An 18,214-nucleotide genomic window follows, 5' to 3' on the forward strand; every position below is an offset into this window, starting at 1 on the left:
TAAGGCCATGTCTTCAGGAAACCTTTTATGTAGATAGGTTTATGCAGGTTTTTAGGTACCTGTCTTTTGTTTTCCCTTGGCAGAATACAAGGCACACTATAGATTAAGTTTAACTTAATCTGTACCATGCCCTCATATTTCTTGGACAGCTTCACTAGGTCTCTATGTTCCAACAATAAAGGAAGTTGCTTTTAGAATATCACAGTGGTTGTGTTACCTGTTAATACTCTGTTTTGTAATATATACAGGGCATACTGTTGTATTAAGAATATTGCTAAATACAGTAGAAATAGGGTAGAGTTATTTGGGTGCATGTTTATGATGGAATTCTAGTCTGCAGTACAAATTGACTCTTTGGTGAAAGCTTCCCTTCACACACGAGGGACAAAACCACAAAGAACAGCAGTAATGGGAGTCTGTGTCCTGTTTGAGGCATTTCTCCCAAAAGCTCATGGATCTGATTGTGCAGTCACTTTTTGCTGCAGGCTCTCAGCATGATAGCATAGGAGGAGCAAGGGCATGCAGACTGGGAAAAGGAGTAACCAAAGTAGAATAATAGAATTGTTTAGTTTGGAAAAGACCTCTTAGTTTGAGTCCAACCACAAACCCAGCACTGCCACATCCACCACTAAACCATGTCCCCAAGTGCAATATCTACATGTCTTGTAAATACCTCTGGGGAGAGTGACTCAACCACTTCCCTGGACAGCCTGTTCTAGTGCTGGCTAACCCCTTCACTAAAGAATTTTTTTCCTAATATCCAGTATAAACCTCCCCTGGAGCAACTTGAGACTGTCCTTTTCTGTAGCTTGTTATCTGGGAGAAGAGGCCAACCCCCACCTTGCTACAACCTCCTTTAACATGTAGAGTGCAATAAGATCAGACTTTGGGTGGGTAGAAGGGACTGTAGTTAGCAAAAAGCAGAATCAGAATGTGAAGTTTAGTATTGCTTCCTCGTTGTAATTAAATACTTATGTTAAATGTTTGGGAAAGAGAATCACAGAATCACAAAATTAGTCATGTTGAAAAGGGACTGCAGTGGTCATCTGGTCCAGCCTCCCTGTTTGAACAGGGTCATCCCAGAGCACATGATGGTGCTTCTGGGTCCTTTTCAACTCAGACTGTTCTGTGATTCAAAAGTGAAATTGCTAAAAAAGGAGGAGGAAATAATGGTACTGTTGCTATTAAATATGGCACAGGATTGTGTCCAGAGGGTTCTTGAACATCTCCAGTGAGAGAGATTCCACAACCTCTCTGGACAATCTGTTCCAGTGTGCGGTTACTTCATAGTAAAGACATTCTTCCTCATATTCAGGTGGAACTTCACGTGCATCAGTTTCTGCCCGTTGTCCTATTGCTTGGCACCACCGAGAAGAGCCTGCATCCATCCTCTCACCACCCTCCCTTCAGATGCTGATAGCCGCTGATAGCCACTGATAAGGTCCCCTCTCGGTGGCCTCTTCTGGAAGAGAAGCGAAGCTGCTGGTGGAGAGAAGAGGCGCTATCGTAGTTACAGAGGAAGGAAGATGAACGCATTTCCCGGTGCCCTGGTGCTGTATTTTCCTGAAAAGCCCCACGACCGATCCCAGTCTCCTCCGCCGGTTCCCCCCGGCCCGGGGCTGGCGCGGGGCGGGGCCGCGGGCGCACGTGACAGGGCGGGTGCCATGGCGGGCGCGGGGGCGGCGCGCGGCAGCCCGGAGCTGGCCGGGGCCGCGGGGCTGCCGGGCCGGGCGGAGCAGCAGCAGCAGCAGCAGCCGAGAGCCCCCACGATGTCGTCCGTCGCCTCCTACGAGAGCCTGGTGCACGCCGTGTCCGGCGCCGTGGTGAGCGAGCGGACCGGCGCCGGGCGGGGGGCCCGGGGCCCGGCAGGCGGAGCGGCCGTGCTGGCCTGGCGGGGGGCGCGGGCCACCGGCAGCCTTTGTTCGGCCGGGGTGGGCCGGGGAACCGGCGCGGGGCTTGGCCAGGTTGGAGGCCGGCGCCGGGCCTGAGCAGCCGGAGCCACCTCTGAGCCAGCTGGAGCTGCCCCTCAGAAAGCCGGGTTGGCGCAACCGGAGCTGGGCATCCCTTCAGCGGTGAAAATCTAAGCTCGGGCATAGGGACAGCACCTCAGCTGTGTAATCCGAGAGCCGTACCGAGCATCGTCCTCCTGCCACGGCCTCATGAGTGCTTAGGAGCTGCGGAGGGTGAGGCAGCGCATAGGTGCTAATCAAAATGTACAGCGAGCGCAGTGCACCCGGAGGAGCTTTGTGTCGGTTACTGAATTTAATTTTTCATGTGGCGCTTGTAAATTAAAAAGTCGCATTTAATTTATGTAGATTTCCTAGTGTGCCCAGCCCTTGAATTTTTCTTTTCAGAGCGCTAGCTCTAAATAGCAAATCAGCCTTCTTGCTTCCAACAGATTAAGAATTTTAGTGCATGTATCATGTTGGATTGGGCATATTGATGGATAGAAAGAGCTCCTCGTGTCTCCTATAGGATGAAAGTTGCTAAATGTTATTGAACGATAAACACTGGAACAGGTGCCCAGGGAGATCATGGAGTCTCCCTCTTTAGAGACAATCAAAACCCACCTGGATGCAATCCTATGTCACCTGCTCTGGGTGACACTGCTTTGGTGGGGATGGTTATACTGGGTCATCTCCAGGGGTTCCTTCTAACCCTGGCAATTCAGTGATTCTGTTTTAAAGGCTGATTCTAAAAGGAAAAATAAGATTTTAAGGGAAGTTTTTGTTTTATTAAAAATAAGCACAAGTTTTTTGTTTGCTCTTTAAATTGTTTGAAGTCTGTTTACTTAAACATTAAAGGCAGTGGGGATTTGGTTCCACTTTCAAAAAGTGGAGCTTTTTCAAATGATCTCATTATTGAAACATTACCCATTTTCCTTTTGCTGGCTTCTACAAATGTCAGTGATACTTTCTAGACCTTGCTGTTAGCTTCTTCCTTCAAATACCAATTGCTGTAGCCAGGCTGTGCCCCTGAACAAAGTTTGTGGTGTGAACCAAGTTTATAAATCCAGCCATAACCTCTGAACTGTGACGAGCTAATGCATCAGAAGCACATGTCAGACCACAACATGATAACTTTTGTTTGTATTCTAGTATACTGAAAGTTCATATACTTTCTAGGCAACCTAGTCAAATTTGAGATGTAGGAATAGTTTTGTGAACAGTAAAAAAAAACCCAACACAAAACAGTGCTTGATTTCCTGTGAACTTTAATTGAATTACATAAGTATTCTTTAACTCTTTAGCATGTAGCTACAACATAATCTTTCTGTTGGAAAAGCTATAGGGTTGAGAATTTTATGGGAGTATTATAGAGCAGTCAGGCTGCTTCATTGGCTGAAAAATCACAGTTAAATTTTTTTTAATATGTTTCACGTTTTTTGTTATTACTGTTTTTTGTAAAACCAAGCTTCAGGCTGTGGTGCTGCACACATCTTCTTGGCAGCAGTCACCTCAGGCCATTTGTTCTGGCCACCTCTTGGCTACTGCACAGTTGTTTATTGGGTGCTGTGACTGGTCAGTGAACTGATGTGACTGAAGAAGTAGCCCAGTGGGAAAGTTGTTTTTCAGCCAGATTAGTTTCTGTGTCTGCATCATTGTGTAGGTGCCCAGAAAGTTATGCTGCCAGACTGGAGGAGGCAAGGGTGCAAATACAGTTGACCAAGAGCCTGGGATTACAGGAACCAGTCTGTACCTGTCCCTGTGATTATTCAGTGGTAATGTGACTTGGCAAACTACCAAGATCCTGTGCTGACAGGGCGGTGGTGGGAGGGCTGACAGTGAAGCCTCACCCTCCTAGCAGTGCAGGGTAATACACGGCAGCATCTGTTCTGCACTCACTAGTATAACTTTAGCTGCTGGTCCCAATGCAGTTTAGCAAGGAATCCGAGTCCCTCTTGAGGGCTTTTGTTGTTGGGAAAAGGACTGGTCCTGCTTATCCCGCTTCTCCTTTCTTCTAGCCATGAAATCCTATCTCTTCCTTATGATGCTTCTGGCAGCCTCCTCATCATGTAGTTGAGTTGTTCCATTTGTAAACCTAGGAGAAAAGTAACTTGGCTTTTCTATTTCCCTCAATTTAGCAAAAGAAGGGGAGAGGGTACAAATTAGTTTTTATGTGCAATAATCTGTTAGGTCAGTTTAGTTATCTCATGACATTCTCTTGAACTATAAGTTCATATAAGTTTTGAGCCAGTTTGGCAGTCAAGCACTGGAACAGGCTGCTGAGAGAGGTGGTCAGTGCCCCATGCCTGTCAGTGTTTAAGAGGCATTTGGGAAATGCACTTAACATGCTTTAGCTTTAGGTCAGCCCTGAAGTGGGATGGGGGCAGCAGGACTAGGTGATTCTTTCCACCTGAAATAGACTATTTCTGTGTCTTGTGGCCACACATCCATTGTGTCCTGTGTGACACTATCTGATTATTTCCTCATTTCCATTTTCTAATTTTGAGTGCAAGTGTGTGTGTGTGTGTTGCTGCTGTGTGGTGCATTGCATTGAGACTAGGATCCAGGATAAATCTCACTTTGGGAGGATGGAAGCAGGGGAAGGCTGGAAGTTGTAGTGACTGTGCAGTCCTGTTCTGTGCGTAGGTGTAACTGTGTTTTGAGGCTGTCTTCAAAATTGCGGTAATGCAGCTCTCATTAGGAGGAGCATTATGTCTCTTTCTGGTACATTTTTTCGTGCTGGCACTAACATTCTAACTGAGATAGACTTTTTAGAAATATTCAGTCAGATGGGTTCATTAATCCCTTTGCTGTCCCGCTGGGTACATGGTAGGTGAGCATAATACAACACAGGATGAGTAGATGGGAGAGCAGAATGAACTGTTGGCAGGAGCCCAAACTTAAATGGGTTAAAATAACCAGGTAATTGTGGCCAAGTCTTACATATGCTACCTAGTGTTATGAAAACTGGAGAAACTTAAGTCTGGTTAAGACTTCAACCCAGAATTGTTTTAGTGTGGAAACGCCATCAGAAAATTAGTCCTCTGTTGCTTGTTGTAGAGCTAGGTCCAAACAACCTGCTGAGGAGCTGGAATATTTCCAGAGGCAAAGCTCACTTAAATGTATGGCATAAGACAGCTGTAGAAAAGCTCAAGTCACACTGTGCACTGTAGTTTAAACACAGCATTGAGTGACTTGCTGTATTGCAGACCTTCCCACCATTTAAACAGTTTGCATGGCTGCTAATAGAAGAGGTGCCACAGCTTTAGCAGCCACCTGATGCATGGAAAACAGGTTTATACCAAGCCAGGGCCTTTTAGGAGGCTAATAGGAGGTAAAGTTCAGTGTTTATTTTCTGATGCCACCAGATCAACTTTCTGGCTTCAAAAACTTTCTCTTTTGGCAAAATGCTTTTAATGGTTTTAATTTTGATCTTGATCTAATGCAAGAGAAAAATAACCCTCATTTATAAGTATGGGACAAAAAATGTGTTATGTGTGGAGTTTATCCCCTTTTTAACCTTACTCAGCAGACTGATTTGTCGGTGAGAAGTGAAGGGTTACAAAGAGTCTAGCAGGCACTGTATAAGCAACTGATACACTATACAGCCAGTTTATTTTGTTTTTCAGGGCAGTATGACTGCAATGACTGTATTTTTTCCTTTGGATACAGCTAGGCTTAGACTTCAGGGTAAGTGTCAAAATCTAGTTTCTTCGTACAATGGCATTTCTGTTCATCTTGGCCTGGGCACTTGTAAGGGTGGTTGTGGGGGGGATGTACTACATGAGCAGGAATCTTACTTGTGTCACAGTAACACTGTTTTTCCAGCTGGAGGTAATTCTTCCTTTTGAAAGTTGGGCAACCTTTTAATTAGCTGAAAAGGCTGTGTGCTCTGTGGCTTTTAAATTATTTTCTAAGACCAAAGACAAAAACAAAGACACAAGATTGCATGGGATTATACTTGTGCATTGTTGTTTTTGGCTGCTGAGAACACTTCAAAATGCAGGGGTAATACCGTGATAAGCAAGTTTAGAATTATTCCAGAGGGTGGTTTAAAGGGAAAAGTCAGGGTTAGAACTGGGTTTAGGAATATCCAATATTTACAGAAATGCATCTGGGACATAAACTGTTTTGTTCTAAAACTCTGTCTTCTAATCAAAATCACAGACTCACCAAGCATTTTAGAACTATAACTAAAGCTCTATTAAGAACTGGAGGGAGATTATCAGCCAGGTTGTCAGAAGTATGTGATTCAGAAATGAATAGCTTTCCATGCTGGAAGAGACTGCTTTGCTAAGGCTTAGCTGTTTGCAGAAGGAGATTGCTCTGCTACTCGTGCTAGTCTGCTGTCCAAGGAATAATTTCGAGAGCAGTTAGGCAGGCCCAATTTTAGCTCTCTACCTAAGGAGAACCTACTTTCAGTTCATGTCACAACTATTAGGAACTGGTAATTATAGATACTCTGGAGCACAACAGAACCTGTCAGCCTGAGGAAGAATAAAAAAAGGAAGTATTCTTACCTAGCAAATGAAAATAAGGAGAAATAGGGTATTTCTGTCCTTTATGAGGAAGAAGAAACATGTGCTTGTAGGGTATATTCAGAATTGCAAGGATAAGGATTTGAAAAAGAGTGCTAAAATTTGAATCATTTAAAAGTTTGATTGTTTTGCTTTCCAGTTGACGAGAAGCGGAAGTCAAAGACAACACCGGCTGTCCTTTTGGAAATAATCAAAGAAGAAGGCCTGTGAGTAGATACTGATTTTCTGTTTGTCTTCTTGTAGATAAGCTCTAAAACTAATTTGAATATGCTTTTAAAGTGGAACACTTAGCCTGTATCTTTGTGGACAGATTTTTATTCCAAATTGAAATGTCTCCACACAAGTGAGATATGACTTGCATAATCTTATGTGTTCATCTTTAGCTAACTAGGATTAACTTTCTTGAGCACCTTATGCAATTGATCTGTTCAGTGATGTAACTATGTCTCCATTAGTGAGGTAGCTGTGCCTCCTCAGAAATACAAATATACCTTCATATACCCAATCAGCCAGCTTTTTCTACCTGGATTCTTGGATGTGTCAATTTTTCAATAACCAAGATGAAGTTCCTGGACAACTGAGCCACTTTCAAGAGAACTGAGACATGTTTCCCAGTTGGAAGGTTTTTACCTTCTAAGCATGTAGAACTAAACACCACATGACACTTTATGGTGGTGGGATTCAACATCTATCTAAAAGCAGTTAACTTTCAGCTGTGCTGTGCTTTAGTATTTGTCATAGTCTGAGCTGAGCTGGCTGGGAAAAACAATTTTATGCCTGTCCTTGTTAGAAGTATTTTCCTAACTGAATCCCTGGAACTCCTAAGTAGATGAGTGCTTCCAGGACATTAAAGCTGACAAAAGTTTAACTTGGCCTGTAATGCTGTGTCACCTTTGAACTTGGGCAGATGTATGCATGAGGAGTTCTCTGCTAGCTGATCTCTCTTGTTCACATTCCCACATTACCTCTGTAACATGCGGGTGGCAAATAAACTTCAATTAAAAAATAAAAGAAAGACAAAAGTAATCAAGAAAAATGAAGTAGTTAACTGAGGTGGAAAAACCACAAAAGTGGTCATCCTACTTTGCCTGTGAAACAGAAAAATTAGGAAGAGGAAGGAACATCCTCAAGAGAGGAACATGGCTTCTTCCAAAGGTATTGGGAAGGCCTGGCAAAGCAATGGTACTAATTTAGAGATGTGTCTGAAGTAACAAACTCCAAACAACAACAGATCTGAAATATGATGTGAGATCATAAACATTTTGTTCACATTAGCTTGTAGAGTCTTGTCTCATTACCATACTTTCGTGAGACTGCTTCTCTCGTCTAGATAAAGCAAATACGCTAAGCTAAAGGACTTCCTGCAGAACTTTATCAGACAGCTTTCTTCACTTCCATCCTTTTCTAGGTGATCTGAAAGGTGTTCACTAGTGTACACCAAGTTTTTCTCAAGATTGCAGTGAATCATGGATGCTACTACTGACAACTTAAGTCATTAAAATAAACTCATGGGTTTTGTTTTGGTTTCATGTTTTGCACTACAACATGTTTCATTTGAAAGTCATCAGAAGTTGTTCTTAATAAATCATCCAAGCCCAAACTAACACTCAGTTAGAGGACATAATCCCTAGAGGATGTTTCTCTCTTTCTTTTTTAGCACCGAAGAGATAGGTAGTATAAGAAATATTTTAATTTGGTTTATGAATAATTGCATAGTCAGTTAATTTGTAACTGTATGGTTAGCTAAGCCTGTAACTTCAGAATCAGTCATAACAATAAGGTGTATTCCCAGCTACATGGGAGGGAGAAGCACTCGATGGATTTGAGATGAAAAAGTAGCATTTACATTTTAAGAAAAGTCAGATGTGGTGTTTACCAGCCTTGCATCTTTTACAGTCTTATTTGAGATCCTTAAATTCTACATACTCCCCGTATTTTAATGAATTCTAAAGAGCCTCCATAATTACTGGGGTTGGGGTGATTTTTTTTATACTTTTAACATGATACCAGTTCTCTACCTGTTCTGAGCAACTCAAGTGAAGGTGTGTATCAGTATCTTTTTTTGGATGTGTTGTAGAATGTGTTGGGAATGAAGGACAGTTGAAGTTTCCCTGTTTTACAGGATGATCAGGCCGATCAGAGAAGGGAGCTTTGTTAGGCAGTTGTTACAAAATCATTGCTAAATCAAGACAGGTTTAAATGGTATTCAGTTTTTCGTCTGTGATTAATCTAGTTAAATTTCACTAGGTAATGTCTTTCTCTTACTTACCTGACTGATTTGCCCTAGATTTTACAGTAAGGCATTTGTTAGAAATTCTTCCCACCTGTCTATCTTCTGTCCCCAGGTTGCATCCTTTGCAACACTCCTAGATGGAGTATATGAATTTCAGTAACTAGTCTTCCATTTTGTGTGAGAATCCACATACTTTTTTCCCTTACTCAGGAGTTAAGTATGGTTTGTTACCATTGCTGGTAAAGACATATCTAGGTAGTACTTCCTCTAGCATACAGCATTGTATCTCTGGGATCCTCCACCAACGCATAAAATCAGCCAGATCACATAAATACTTCAGTGATTCTTACTGTGACTTTTTGCTCTCCATTAGGTTGGCACCATATCGAGGATGGTTCCCTGTTATCTCCAGCCTTTGCTGCTCCAATTTTGTTTATTTTTATACATTTAATAGTCTTAAAGCCCTCTGGGTCAAAGGTCAGCATTCGACCACTGGAAAAGACTTGGTTCTTGGGGTTGTTGCAGGTAATACTTAAAAGTCTCCTTGTTGTCAAGAATGTATTTTTGGTATCTTCTATCTAATGATTTCCTTTATGAAATCCTTTGGAGGCCACACTGAGTGCTCATGCCTCCCACTGAATGCAGACTTGCTTCTTTCTGATTGCTCCTCTGTGTCATCCTCACCTCGTAAGGAGATGCATAAACCATGCCTGTTGTGAATTCTGGCACAAAGCACAGTGCTCTTGTGGCTTAGTATGATATTTGTGTCTGATGCGGTGCTTACCAGATATCTAGACATCATCACTAAGATGCTGAAGACAAGTGACAGGGAGAGGAGATAGTTGCGTTTTTTTTTCAGAGGGAAAGGTATATGCCAATTTTGAAATAATTTCAATGATGGTAAGAAATTTTAGTGTAAGCATTTGGGTGTCAGTTTTCAGACTTGTTTTAGGGTTGTCACCTGAAAGTGACAGGAAGTTCCTAGGTATATGCAGGTCCAGTGGGACCATATGTTCTTTTTTATCCTATCCTCTTATGCAGTGCCTTCTTTCAAGGCATGATAACATAAGTGACTTTTCTAGGATGCTCAGTGTGAAAAGTTACTACTGTGGGCTTTGTGTTTGCGGGTGATATTCTTCAGGTACTTTGGCTCATGCAAATGCACAAAATCAAGCTGACTAAAAACAAACCTGTAAAAAGACCTCTGGGTTTGGTGGTTTTTTGGGGGTTGGTAGTTTCTTATACTTTCAGTGTAGGTATAATGACTCTCTGAACAGCTGGTTGGAAGTAAGGAAGGAAATTCTTAACCTGGCTATATGTCTGTGGTAAAATTCCATGTAAGTATATTTTGGAACAAAGGCTGCAGGAATTAGGGTACAAATTACTGTCTACTTTTCCCATATGCTGTGTTAGTTTTATTCCTTCTTCCTACCAGAAACATCAGTAGCATGTGAATCAGGGGGAGAAAAGGGGAAAAGAAAACATTTGAAATCATCTGTTTGATGCTGATTTTCTTTGTGCTGTGTTTTGCATTAGGAGTAGTGAATGTACTCTTGACCACCCCTCTATGGGTAGTGAACACACGCCTGAAGCTGCAGGGAGCAAAATTCAGAAATGAAGACATTGTACCAACCAATTACAGAGGCATAATAGGTAAGCACCTGTTGTTGTCTTCAGCCAAAGAGAAGTTCATGAAATGAAATCTATCAAGGACTTCGAAGACTTTTGTTCATGTAACTGATTTCACCCTGTGATCTCTATGCTACTCTGTCACTTTGCAGTCATTGAGTTTTACAGGAAACTGGACTTGGCTATTTGTGATGGTAATTAAGAATTTGCAGTGTGCATTCATGTAACTAAAATACCTTTTGCAAAGGCAGATATGTTATCATACTAATATAGATAATGGAGCAGTAGTGAGCCCCATGAAGTGGTAGCTAGGAGTCTGATTTTGGACAGTCAGTCTGAAAATTAAACTTCACTCACCTTAATCTCTTAATCACTCACATGTTCGGGCTGTCCTCCTTTTAAAACCAACTAACCAAATCAACATTACTGTTATTTTGAAGAAGGTTTGGAAGACCTTAATGTGGATACCATACTTGTAAAAAAAAAAAAAAAAAAAAGGAGGCTGCCTGTGCAGATGGTAAGTTTTGTTTATGTTAATGGTGATGCAAACAAGAACCTGCTTTGTCACTACCTTTCTGTTAACTTCTGCATTAAAATAGAATATAAAAATGTTTGCATAAAGGACTGCAATGGATTTTTATACACTTTGAGTATTAGGCTTTAAGAGTAGATTCTCATATATTTTATATTCAGAGTTTTGTACTCAAAATGTTAATGATTTCTTTCCTCACCTTTTGTCTCAGATGCCTTTCATCAAATAGTACGAGATGAAGGAGTCTTAGCTCTGTGGAATGGTACTTTCCCCTCCTTGCTGCTGGTCTTCAATCCTGCCATACAGTTTATGTTTTATGAAGGCTTTAAACGAAAGCTTTTGAAAAAGCAGCTGCAAGTGAGTACATTTTGAGGCCAGATGATGAACATGCTCTGTTACAAGACAGGTTTTTTGATGTGCATCATTTGAACAAATTCAGAATGTGGGTTTGGTTTTGGTTCTTATATTTTCAAGTGGTTTTTTGAATTAGTGTGTCTAAAAAGGGTTCAGCATCATGAAATAAGACAGGACTCTTTCATGTCCCTAGGGAAGAAATTCCTGTAAAAAATTCTTCTACCTGTTAGAATAAACTGAACCTCTTGTCCACATTTGCTTGCATATGTTCACAGGTCTTGATTTAAAGTAGAGATTTCAGTTCTAGTGTATCTTTTATAAGTATTTACATACTGCTTTGAAGTTTGCTTTTAACCCTTTTTGCAGTAAATAATAGCCTTTTTTTCTTGGAGGCCTCAATTTTTCAATATAATTTTTCCAAGGATGGAGACTAGAATTAAACATAGAATTGCAATCATAACTTCCTGATTTTCTAAATAGAAGTACAATCACTTTTCTGTCCCTGCTTTATACTGCTCTTCTTTTTCCTTATTCTTTTTCCTTGTCTATATCAGGTATAGAATCTCAGCTGAACTCATGTTCCTTTCATGTTCCAGCTAACTGGAAAGCATTTATATTACATTTTCAGATAACATCATAACATATCTTTAAGATGTGGTGCTTTGCTGTTAATTTGTGATTTTAGAATGTTAGGTCATACCAGTATGTTAGCAAGCCATCTTGTTTTTCCCCAAGACATAATGAGATTATTTTTACATGAGATTTTGCATCATCAATGGGGCCTCGGTTTTTTACTGTCTTTAGTTAATACTGCATCTGTAGCACCCCATTTGTACCTGATGGATCTACATTATGCACATTTTTTGAATAATGAGCTTAGCTTCCATCTGCATTGTAATTTTCTTGTTGGCTAATAAAATACTTATTTATTTATTTATTGTGTTTCTTTTAAATTACTTAGTTCCACCTCAGATTAGGACTTTTCTTTGTCCATGATCAGTGAAGAGGGGAAATAATTATTTTTTCAGCTAGGAATGGTAATTTTTTTCCCTATTTGGTTGTTTCCTGGTTGTCCTAAATATATCCGGTTGACCTTTTTAAAGACGTGCATGTGTGAGTGTGTTTTTGATTGCAATCAATATATTTTAGAATATATTTTGAGCGTGTTTTGATATGGACATCTGTTTATGTTCAGTGATTAATTCACACTGTTAGACTGAGATGCACTGTAATCAGCATAGGCTGTAACAATGTATTTGGTGCATCCTGGAGAAGTGTGAGCTTTGGAGCTGAGGGTGGGCTTCAGCAGGGGTTCTTAACTAAAAGGGGATGAGATTTCTAGCCTATGGCATCAAGACTAAAATTCTGCCTGGGAGTGTAGTGATTATGTCTCAGGAATACAGTGATGTTCAAGGAATCTTTCGCTGTCATCTTTTCACAAGCACCATATGACTTTTTGGTTTCACTGCTGCAAAAACAGAGATGTTTATTGCTTGATGGTATGTTTAAATGATACTTCCTTATCTTTTGTCTGCTCTTGGTGCTTTGAAGTGGTCTAATTGTGTGGCTTTATATCAACTGTGTTTTAGTAGTCTAGTTATACTGAGGAATGCAAAAACAGGTGGAATTTAGAAATAACCTTAAGATGTGGGAAAGTAAATTAGTTGAACCATAACCAACTCTTGAAAATGAGAAGACCCTGAGATTTCATGAAATCTTTATGCCAAAGATCCTTAGATAATCTGGTAGCAGGTACCAGTACAGAATCCCCAAATACAAATGGGTAATTGGCTGTTTTGGTACTTCATGGAAATAAATTTTTTCTTCATCTATTGAACAGCTCACATCTTTGGATGCTTTTGTTATTGGTGCAATAGCCAAAGCAGTTGCCACCACTCTCACTTATCCTCTGCAGACAGTACAGTCAATTCTGCGGGTAAGTAATAATTTCATTTCATAGTAACTCTGCCTCTGACTTGGTCTGTATCATGCAAGCCTTGTTCACATGGCTTGTTTATATATGTGTTAATGGACCTATTGTTTTGGGAGGCATTTTTCCCAATGCAGGTCACTGATTGGAATGACTTTCCTCTTTGGTTGTGACTGAGCTTGGTATACTGATGCACATTTGTTTCAAGTAGCAATCCTACACTGGTAGGATTGCCAGTGTATTGTATTGGTACAGTATCCCACAGAAGCTGATGCATTGAAATGCTTTTAGGCACTACAAAAATGTACATTTACTTCTTGGAATATAAATGGAAAATGTGTCAAGTGGGAAGTTAAAATTAAATCTTCTAAAACTAGTCTGTTTCCAGATGACCTATGACAATTAAAAAAAAAAAGTTATATTCACAAGTTTTGTTGTTCAGATGGTGGTGTGAAGTTGTCAGTCCAGAATGTGATTGATCATGGGAAGCTGAGCTCCCTCATAAGTAATACCTTTAACCACTTGCCTGGCCATGTAGGCTAATTGTAGTGGTAATGGAAACACTTGCATTTATTCTTACTCGCAATTTGTACGCAGGCTGGATAGTGCTGCTGCCTTCAGAGTGTACCAATATTGTTGTAATATTGACACAAGACAAAACTGGGGATAGGAAGGAAGGAGACCTGGCCATGCATAAGCATATTGTACTTTAATTTGTGTGTTTTAGGCTCTGTAACAGTTAAATATTAGTAAGTGTTTCCACATGAAATATATTTTCCTAAGTAAGGAGGAGCCCTAACTTGCCTGTACAGTAAAGCCATTGTGTATGTTCTAAAACTTGGACAAATTTGGAGATGAGTTGAATTACTGAAAACAAGCCTTCTGTGCTAAGAGTATCACTTTTCAGACCTCTCTTAAGAAGGGAATTTTTGTGTTAATTGTTCTTCCGGAAAAAGTAATTTTCAGGCAAGTTTTGTAATAATTTGTAACTCTCTAATTAGAGTGCAGTAAATGTATCTTGATTTTTTGTAACCTGTAAAAAGATAGTTAGATTGCTATATTTCAAAGCAAGAGGACTTGAATATACTTACTGTGTAACTTTGTCAGCAGTCATCTTTTCTGAAGTTTTCATAATTTTTGATCAGCTGAACTATTGCTTTCTTTTAATGCCTTATCCTGTTTTAACAGCGTGGACACATCTCAGTAGTAGCTAAACTAATAACACAGGCTTCTGTTACTGGAGTGGCAGATACAGGAAAGCATTTAAACAAAAATAGCTCTGTTTGGATAAGTTGCAACATCAGTCTGTTTTAAATTTGTGATGCTCCTGTTTTCTCCTGGTGTGAAGGAGAACTGGAAGGAAAGTTGGAGTGCTCTGTTTTAGTCTGAGCATTGCACAGCAGTGCAGGTTTCGGAGGGCTGCAGCCCCAGAACAGCTTCAGCCCTTGTTCCTTTCCATGGTTCCTAGAGAAGTGGTTACCGTCTTGAGGCTTCATGTTTCTTCTGTCTCCATTTAGCTTTTTGAACAAAATTTTTCTGACTCTTAATGACAGTGTAAAAAGAAAAAAACAAAACAAAACAAAACCAGTACCAGTCCATCCTTTCCCTGTGATGATGGGGAGCACAAGGTCCCTGTCTCTAGTTCTGCAGCCACTAGGGGTGACTTCTGTCTCTTTGCTTTGTGAAAGAATAGCCAGGAGCCCTGAACACATCTGTTGAGGACAGCAAAAATGTCTGTCTGTGACATCTGTGCTGTCCATTTCAGACTTGCTTTATTTTGTGATGTGTTTTCTAATCTAAAGTTGGCATTGTTATAGTTGAAGTTTTGTCACTCACACTAAGTGATGTTAAAAAAAAGGTTATGAGTAAAGGCTTAGTATTTTCAGAACTAATATTCTGCATGAAAAAAATATATAGTTGCAGGTGCTTTTAAAAACAATTTTAGCAGATTTGCATACAAACTAATATAAGCTCAATATAATGAATATAAACTTACACATCATAACTAAGTTCTGTCATCAAAGTAGTACAGGACTTTTTCTTTTTAACTTTAAACCTTTAGAAACTTACTCTTTTTTAGAAGTTATTAGGGCTCTTTGTAATAAAGTCTCTACACCTTTGCTTTCAACTCTTTGGCACAGTTCTCTTCTAACTGTCATATAGTGAACAGTTATCCTGTGTAATTGACAGTGGTAGCAGCTTCCAGCTTTGCCATTTGGTATGTCCTTCTCCCTGTCATTAAAACTATGTGACACTGGTGTTACTCATTATGCAGTGAAACTGTTCTTTAGGCTATGTGTCAGTAAAGAGCAGATAAATTAAATTTGCTTCTGGAGGTACAGCAATACCATTAATGTTCTCAGTGATCCCAGATGAAAAAGTTCTTTTTAAAACTGTAGTTTTTTTTTCTGTTTCATAGAAAATGCTAATCCCTTTGGGAAGTCTTCTGCAGTAAACACTGAAGTGTTAACATCCTAGTGAAAAATGAATGATTTTCTTCTCCCCTAATGACCCTTTGTAGTACAAAAATTGTCCAGTGGTGGAGAAAAGAGGAAAATGAGGCACCTAATGGTGGTGTAGTGTGGAAGCCTATGAGTAATCTGGGCAGTGACTGACACTGTAACTTGGAACCTACTTAGCAATTTTTGGGGGGCATGTCTGAGTCTGTGACAATAGTTCTTAACATTGATTTGTCAATATCAAATGGGTAGTTGCTGATGAGAAGATTGTGGATTTTGAGTGTATATTTACCTAATAACAGGAGATTTCCACTAGCATTCTGTTGCTGCTGTTTCCACCCAAACTTTACCTACTGTCAATGGTAATTTCTTACATGTAAGAAATAGCAGTTGCCTGAAAATGTTCTGGGAAAAAACTCATCCAACACGCAGTTGCTCAAGTTCACCTTTCGTAGCAAAGAAGCTTAATACAGTCTTCAAAAGCTATTAGGCTGTGCTGTTACAAATACAAGTGTTCCAATTCTTGTATATTAATAATTCATGGTTACAGTTTGCTGACAGTACTACCAACCTGTATCAGATAAAAGTATCAATGAATGCTAGAAAAGGAGTTGCTGAAATTGCTAGTTTAACTCTACAGCAGCAGCTATCATGCCTACTTGAAAACCAGCTTGGGGATAAGCAAGTGCAGTGAGTAAAAGAGAAATATTATTTAGGCCAGGTAGGTAGATGAAACAAGTTTGAGTTAATCCACAGTAGTTCACCCATAAGTGCTCCAAGACCATTGCTGGGCAGATAAATTTTGTTTGACTATGCAATCTCAATGTAGTAATGATTTGCAGATGTGTGAGGGTCTGAATCTTTGTGAAGTGAAAGCTGAGAAAGCCAGAAAGAACTTGCTTTGAGTGTCATATCCCCACCAAGACTCTGCAAATTATGCTATTTGAGATCTTGAAAACTGCTTCCTCCAGAACAACTGAAAGAGAGGAAATATGAGTTAGAATCCATCTTAAAATCAAACCAAATTAGAGTAGTATGTACAGTTTGCAGTGTGAGCTTTGGCCTCTGTTCTCTGCTGGTAGTCATATAACGTGGAAAATGTTTAAAGAGGTTTAGGATAGGCTCTCCAGATTTCATGCATGTATGGTGTTCTCTGCCAAGCACAGTGGAGATATAGTACAGCAAAATACTCTTCCTTTTTTTCAGTTTGGGCGCCACAGGTTGAACCCAGAGAACCGGACACTGGGCAGTCTTAGAAATGTTCTTTACCTTCTTCAACAGAGAGTGAGGTGAGCTTTCACATTTTATTTATCCTACCACGATAGAGAATACTTGAATATTATTAATACTTTGAAAATGTTGCTGGATCTGGATTTTGTTTGCTTATGCCTCCCTTAAACTTGACATTTGAGTCAACCTGTTTTTTGTAATATATTGTAGAGTAAGCCCACAAACCCAGAATCTCCTAAATGTCTGTACAGTAAGTGACATCAAGGGTACATAAGGATACATATGGATACTAATTCATTCCACCTCTGAACTTGAAAAGAAGCAGGTTTCTTGCACAAAAGACCTTAAATTTCTGCAGATTTTTTTCTTTAAAATCTTACTAAACATAGCTGGCTCAAGGTCAAGAATGGGTTTAAGATTCCTACAATTGGTCATTAACTTGTGATATTGATTCTTCTTTGTAGTGTACTGATTTACTTACAGAAGCTATTCAAGCTTGTTTTCTTGTTTGTTTTTTTTTTTTTTTTTCTCCTCCTTAGGCGTTTTGGATTAGTGGGACTCTACAAAGGCCTTGAAGCAAAGCTCCTGCAGACGGTCCTTACTGCTGCTCTTATGTTTCTGGTGTATGAGAAACTGACTGCAGCAACCTTCACAGTCATGGGATTAAAGCACTCGCGCAGACATTGAGAAAGAACCTATGCCAAAGATTTTGGGGTCTAGAAAACACATTCCATATCTGAGACCTGGCTGGGTAAACAAAGGGTCTTCACTTTCTCTGCTTCTCTTTTTAGCCACCTTTATCTCCAGTATTTGGAGAAATCTGGAATATGCTCTATAGGACCTGTTGTCACAAATTCAGGGATAGCCCATTCCCTATTGTTCTGTGTACTCACTGTGTTAAGAAAAAAAACAGAGACCTTATTTAAGCACTTGACATGAAATTTAAACTATTAGGTGATTTGGTTATTTGGTTGATATTCTTGGCAAGAATTATTATCTCTCACTATGCTTTCTTCTTTGCCCTCAAATTGTCCTCAACTATTCTTGTATCTTTATCTTCTGTCAGCAGCTGGTGGGGCTGGTTTTGTGTTATTTTCCTTGACCTGTGTTTGTCACTTCATATTTGGTTCATTAAAATAATTCATAAAGAATAGCATTTTGGCATGGTTTTCTTTTACCTCCAAGTATGTTTGTGGAACAGGATCTCATGTTGCCCCAAATACCTGGTGGTGAGGTCTCTGAACTGCTGGAATGGATATTACAAGTGAGTGTGGAATCTGTCTTCTTGAATCCAGCTCTTTTGAATGTTGAAAATTTTGAATGCAGATACTGGCTAGATAGGAGGAAGATACCCTCTTGCTTT

The 18,214-nt window shown here is 39.9% G+C and overlaps 1 protein-coding gene across 1 annotated transcript; it reads left to right on the plus strand.

Moving 5' to 3' along the window:
- The first annotated feature begins 1,650 nt into the window (after window positions 1-1,650).
- SLC25A17 (solute carrier family 25 member 17) lies at window positions 1,651-18,002 on the plus strand. Its single transcript, XM_053979041.1, has 9 exons — window positions 1,651-1,823; window positions 5,576-5,636; window positions 6,624-6,690; window positions 9,091-9,242; window positions 10,254-10,370; window positions 11,090-11,235; window positions 13,073-13,168; window positions 16,828-16,910; window positions 17,391-18,002. Exons 1-9 carry the CDS (start codon window positions 1,665-1,667, stop codon window positions 17,536-17,538), a joined length of 1,029 nt encoding a protein of 342 aa, XP_053835016.1. The 5' UTR covers window positions 1,651-1,664; the 3' UTR covers window positions 17,539-18,002.
- Window positions 18,003-18,214: the final 212 nt, after the last annotated feature.

Source organism: Vidua macroura, chromosome 5, assembly GCF_024509145.1.
Source record: "Vidua macroura isolate BioBank_ID:100142 chromosome 5, ASM2450914v1, whole genome shotgun sequence".
Classification (NCBI taxonomy): Eukaryota; Metazoa; Chordata; class Aves; order Passeriformes; family Viduidae; genus Vidua; species Vidua macroura.

Excerpts from the sequence above, each read along its gene's own strand:
- SLC25A17 (XM_053979041.1), top strand. The coding sequence starts at position 1,665 with ATGGCGGGCGCGGGGGCGGCGCGCGGCAGCCCGGAGCTGGCCGGGGCC. Across the intron at positions 1,824-5,575 it reads ACGCCGTGTCCGGCGCCGTG|GGCAGTATGACTGCAATGAC; the intron begins GTGAGCGAGCGG and ends TTTGTTTTTCAG. Across the intron at positions 6,691-9,090 it reads ATAATCAAAGAAGAAGGCCT|GTTGGCACCATATCGAGGAT; the intron begins GTGAGTAGATAC and ends GCTCTCCATTAG.